This window comes from Hyperoodon ampullatus (assembly GCF_949752795.1).
Source record: "Hyperoodon ampullatus genome assembly, chromosome: 3".
NCBI classification, from domain to species: Eukaryota; Metazoa; Chordata; class Mammalia; order Artiodactyla; family Ziphiidae; genus Hyperoodon; species Hyperoodon ampullatus.
Window position 1 is genome coordinate 93865356 of NC_136916.1, and position 6000 is coordinate 93871355.

The 6000-nt window shown below is 41.2% G+C and overlaps 1 protein-coding gene across 4 annotated transcripts in view; it reads right to left on the reverse strand.

The window, feature by feature from the left end:
• Nucleotides 1-4306, reverse strand: part of TMEM62 (transmembrane protein 62) — a gene marked incomplete at both ends in the record, with an annotated part of 33963 nt that extends 29657 nt beyond the window's left edge. For 2 of the 4 annotated variants that reach the window (XM_079699640.1, XM_079699639.1), the window contains 4 exons: nt 139-184; nt 2446-2583; nt 3746-3857; nt 4127-4306. In XM_079699640.1, coding sequence (XP_079555766.1) covers nt 139-184; nt 2446-2583; nt 3746-3857; nt 4127-4306 — 476 coding nt within the window. Of the gene's footprint in view, nt 1-138; nt 185-2445; nt 2584-3745; nt 3858-4126 lie in introns of those variants that run through there. The other 2 variants (XM_079699642.1, XM_079699641.1) reach the window with 1 other exon arrangement.
• Between the last annotated feature and the right edge of the window lie 1694 nt (nt 4307-6000).

A 6000-nucleotide genomic window follows, 5' to 3' on the forward strand; every position in this document is an offset into this window, starting at 1 on the left:
TAAACTAAAAGCCTCCTTTTCTAAATTACCAGAGGTTCTTTTCTCTGTTAAAAAATGTTTTCACCCATTCAGTGAATTGATTGCACCCTCCTTGTAACAGACTCTACATTGTGGTCTGTCGTCTGTTCATTACAGTACCTGTAATAATTCTCAACACTCTCCAGACTTGGAATGTTGAATGCATCTAATTAAAAAGAAAAGAGCAAACATCATCTATATTAAAAAGAAAAATGCAAACATGTTAATGACTAAAGAAAAATGACAATTCTTTCAATAACACTTTAGATGATAGATGCCAATTAATTAGATTGGCATTTAATTTTAATTTTTAAAACTTGATAATAGAATTCAGGTTATCTGGAAACTTATCTAAAGCACCTAGTATACTGAAGAACAATAAATATTTTGAATTATGTACTACTCAGAATAAATCAATTTGAAGTTATAAGACTGGACCACTGTTGATGCTGTTTTAATTGTGTGATTCTGGAAGCCAGGAAGGACTGGATTCATGCCTGATATATGGATCCATGTCATGGGCTTCTAAACAGCAGATGACTTTGATAACAGGGCCAAAGCCCCTCTTTTTAAATCGTAAAAAAGATTCAGTAACAAAGAAGTTATATAATGGTAAGGGAAAAGGTTAAGGACATCATAGAATATTTATCTGGAAATATAATAATTTCATAGAGCTTGATTGCTTGGGTGCAATAGCTAAAATTGTTTATCAGCTTTGACTTCCAAGAATCCACTACATTTCTAATAACCTTAGAAAGTAAGCTGCAAGCTCAATTTAGGCCAAAAGAAATATTATTGTGTATATAATCCTCTTGCTAAGAGAACAATTCTGTTAGAGTTAAATCTTCTTTTTTTTTTTTGGCAACACTGCATGGCTTGTGGGATCTCAGTTTCTGAACCAGGGATTGAATCCAGGCCACGGCAGTGAAGTGCCGAATACTAACATTTAGACCACCAAAGAACTGCCTATTATAGTTAAATCTTAATAAAGATTATACACACACGTGCACACACACATATATACCATAAGCATTTATGCCTATACAAGTCAAATTAAATGATTATGAACTCCAAAGGACTATCCAAATTATTTAATCACAAAACTCCATTTGATATTTGTTACTTTAAATATATCAGTAGTTTGGCTTGGAAAACTTTTTTTTTTTTTTTTTTTTTTTTTTTTTGGAAAACTTTTTTAATATACACAGATTTGCTTTTATTGCAAAAGAATTTGACTTGTACCCTTAATTAAAATCAGGGAAAAAAGGGAATGTAAACATACCAGAGACAGTTGTAAGCCAGAATCCTATTTTTAATTTATAATTTCTAGCTGCTTTGTAAGAACTATAGTTGACCCTTGAACAACACAGGTTTGAACTATGTCAATCCACTTATATGCAGATTTTTTTCAATACATACATACTATAGTACTACACAGATCCTTGGTTGGTTGAATCTGCAGATGCATAGGGCCGACTGTAAAGTTATATCCGAATTTTTGACTGCTTGGGGGTCAGTGCCCCTAACCCCCACATTCTTCAAGGGTCAACTGTTTTTATAAAGAGGGATTTTCCAATCTAACCAATAGCTGTCTATTTCACCAGATAGAATTTAAAAAGATAGCTTTTAAAAATATATATAAATAAGTACTCATCAGCAATGAATAATGAAGTGAAGCAGACAAATGAAATACTTAAGTAACCAATAAGAAAGTCAACCTTTATGAAACAAACAGATCTACCATCAGGACTCCTGGAAAACAGTTCAATTCCTTATTAACACAACAATTATAATCTAAAAAATGGGAAGGGGTTATCCATTTCTCTCTCCATGCATATTGGGATATATTTGTAATTTTAATTTTTAAATATATATACAGCAAAATTCAATCTTTGTGATGTACAGTTCTATGGATTTTGACAAACGCATAGTCATGTATCTACCACCACAATCAACATACAGAACAGTTCTATTACCCCGCAAAATTATCTCATGATGCCTCTTTTTAGTCAGCCTCTCCCTCCATCTTCAACCCTTTGCAACCACAGTTTGTTCTCTGTCTATAGTTTTGCCTTTTCTTGAATGTCATATAAATGGAATTATACAGTAATGTAGACTTATGGGTTTGGCTTCTTTCACTTAGCAAAATTATATCTTTTTAAACATCCATCTGCATGGATTTTGCTATATGCTTTTCTTCCATGTAAAGAAGAAAGAAACCATACCAGTTTCCCCCTCAAGGTCTAACAGTGACATCTGATGTTTTAAAATCACATATTATAGTTGAATTTCATAGTTGTGGCCTTTAGTATATCTAAGCTTATGTTACAATGTCCCATTTTGTAATTTTACAATTTAAATTGGAGAATCTAGGCTTCTGAAGGAAAAAAAATCTAGTCTTAATTATAACTGGGACTTGACTCTTACCATGATTTCCTTTGATATCGAGCCACTTGGTTTTTTCCATGACCCTTGTCTTCTTCAGAATACCCTGGTAAGTTTGCCATTCTGCCTCTTGCTGCCTGGATCCCAAATTTTCCTTTGTTTTGGCGTCTGTCAGGTCTCCTGTAGGTTTACGTAAGAATTGAATAACAATGCAAAATAAAGCTGGGCTGGGGTTCAATTTTTTTTTTAATGCACACTGAAGAACAAAGATATTTAAAGTACTCAACATGTATTAGCATAACCACTTATGAATCCATCTCTGTCCAAAGCAAGCCATCGAAAATAAGATTCTCAGCACGGGCTTTATTTGTTTCTTAGCAAGTGCCTACTTAACTTCCTGTGATATTAGAAATGGGTTATGAAAAATGTATCTTTAAAGGGAGCAGTACAAAATGCATCTTGAGACTCTGATGAAATGAAAACTCTTTAATAAGAAATTCCAACACTTTGGGAAGGTGTAAATATCTATGGTAACCTTATTTTCCAAACCCCAAATCAGGATATGTGATCTGACCAAGTATTATTTTTACAGCAAGAAACAATCTGGAAAGTGTAGTTTGGAAAATGAAATACCAAAATTTCTGGGAAACTAGACAGACATTTGAAATTGAGATTGTCCATAAAATGAGGACTCCATCATATCAGCAGAGGTGTTTCAGTAAGGTGGGTGAAAGATGAATCCCCCAAGAGCCAGGATAGATGCTCCTTTAGCTTCTTCTCCAACACAGTTGGGAGCAAAGGGTTTGGGGGTTTGAACACTCTAGGGAACCAAGTCACAGAAGTACCAAAGGATGGGAAAAAAAAAAAAAAAGTGTCCTGAGTTACTTGAAGCCTCAAACAACTGACAATATAAGATTAATACTGTAAAGAAAATGGAAAAGTTAAGAAAAAAAAAAAGAAGAAGAAGAAGAGGAGGAGGAGAAACAAAACTTTTCATTTCTGGTTAAAGGGCTTTCTCTAAGTCTCTCTCAAATCCAGAGCTGCAAAAACAACAAAAAAACAGATAACAGATACGGCAGACGGAACACTAACACGAGAATCATGAGCCTTGCTTCCACCGCTTGGACGAAACCTTGCTATGGCAAGTCATTTAGCCCGGATCTTGACTCAGTTACCCATAGGCAAAGGAAATTATAATATCCTACCTCCTCTACAGGAGGAGGACTCACCTAAGGCTGTGGCTAAAGTGCTCCTAACGTCCCCAAATTAAAAGCCTGCAGCCCTGTCTGCATTCTACCATCCGGACCACGGAACAACATGACAGCACGGCAATCCTCCCTACCTGTTGCTAGGACGAGAGCTGGTTGAATGATGTCAATAGTTTCAGAACAGAACTTCTCTAAGTCTACAGCTCTGCCTGGATCGCGAAACCTGCTCAGGTGAATGTCGGATATCTGCCGAAAGCAGTATTAAACAGAGATATCTGAGTCAGGAAGAGGCAGCACGAACAGAGACGACCCAGTGGCTCTCTCCGGCGGAAGGAAAAAGCAAAGACGCAGTGCATCAACGAAACCCCCAGAAAAGGACGGAGCACCAACCCCCTCTCCCCCAGCCCAGAGTGTGGGCCCAAACAGGAGCGGGTCGCGACCCCGCTGCTGGCGTCTCACCGCGCGGCGCCAGCTCTGCACCCACCCAGCCCCCGCCTGAGCTCCCGCTGCGTCACCTGCAAACCCCAGAAGATGTTGCTGGCTCCGGGGCCCGGCGCAGGGTGCGGGCTCCGGGGCGTGCGGGGCTGGGGCAGTGGCGAGGGCGGCCCTGCCAGGCCGTAGTGCTCCAAGAGCACTGCCGCCAACGCCGCGGCCGCCAGCCCGGCGACCACCCTGACGGCCAGCGCTGCGGCCATTCCGCCCGCCGGGGCGCGGCACTCGTGTGCGGGGACGGGTCAGGGACCGGCACCGGGACCGAGCGGTGCCCCCCGGGAGCTGCTCTGGCCGCACTTCCGGACTCTATGGCCGCGGGGCCTACGGCGCCGGTCTGGTCCGCCGGCGCTGGCACCTGCACCTGGCTGTGTACCTGCAGGCCGCCCGCGGCTCTGGGCTCGGTTTGCTAATGCAATGCGGGGTAAGAAAAAAAAAAACCTTGACGCCCAGCGCCACTCGCAGTAGCCGTGGGGTGGCAGGGAAGGAGCCCCGGTCTGGGAGGCGGAGGCTAGCGTCCTGACTCCGCCTTAGTCAATCATGCCGGACCTCGGTGATCGGTTTCCTTGCAAACCAGAGTTAATACCTACCGAGCGTACTTCACAGGGTTGTTGTGAGAATCAAAATATGTATGAGGACGCCTTTTAAAAATTGCTGCACACATGTGGCAGGTGGCTTTCTCTGGTTCCTTCTGATTATTAACAAAGTCGCTTTGTAGGTTTTCTATAGATTTAATCCGTATGTTTTGTGAAAGTTGTTTTTTCCTAAAACTGATTTCATGTGCACTTGGTTACATGATAGTCTAATACGGTGGTGTGCCATTCATTTAATACATTTTAAAATACTTCCTATGGGCCAGGTACAAGAGAAGAATTACATTAGGGTCCTGCCCTTAATTTATCTAACCATTCCCTTATTGTTGAACTTTTGGATTGTTTATTATGTTCTGAATAAACTTTTTTTTTTTTTTTTTTTTTTTTTTTTTTTTTTTTTTTGCGGTACGCGGGCCTCTCACTGTTGTGACCTCTCCCGTTGCGGAGCACAGGCTCCGGACGCGCAGGCTCAGCGGCCATGGCTCATGGGCCCAGCCGCTCCGCGGCATGTGGGATCTTCCCGGACCGGGGCACGAACCCGTGTCCCCTGCATCGGCAGGTGGACTCTCAACCACTGCGCCACCAGGGAAGCCCCTGAATAAACATTTTTGAATAAACATGTTTTGAAAAACATTCTGGATAAACATATTTCTGTTCTCAATAAACAGTTTTATATGAATACAGCCCCCTTTTTGAGTTATTTTATTGGGCTGTGTTGCCAGTATTTAAGTTATGCCTATTTCAATTCATTAAATATTTTTTTAGTACCTTTGGAATTCAAGACATTGATCTAAGCAGAAAACATAAAGAAACATAATGGTAGGTAGCTAAAAAGTTCACTATCTTAGAAGTTTATGTAGCAGAGAGAAATACACAAATGAGGTTGAGAAGAACATGCCATTTTGCTACAAGTGACATTGAGATATAAAAGGCTAGAGGAAGGTTAAAACCTGGAGAGATCACTTCTTTGGAGAGACTCTGGAAAAGTTTAATTAAGGAGGTGGCATATAAAGGATGGATAGTATTTCTGAGTGGCAGAGATTGGGGGCAGGGTGGGGAGAAGCACTTTCCACCAGGACCTAACAACATGAACCAGAACATTAAGGTGAGAAAACGCAGGTCATGTTGAAGAGACAGTGAGAGTCTTCCTTATCCAGGGGTTGGGCATCTGTGGATTCAACCAACCCATGGGGGTGTGGAAGCTGCAGATACAGAGAGCCAAATTTGGGACTTGGGCACCCAGTGGTTTTGGCAGTTGGGTGGTGGGGGGGTGGAAGGTGGGGACAGACTCCTGGAACTGAAACAGG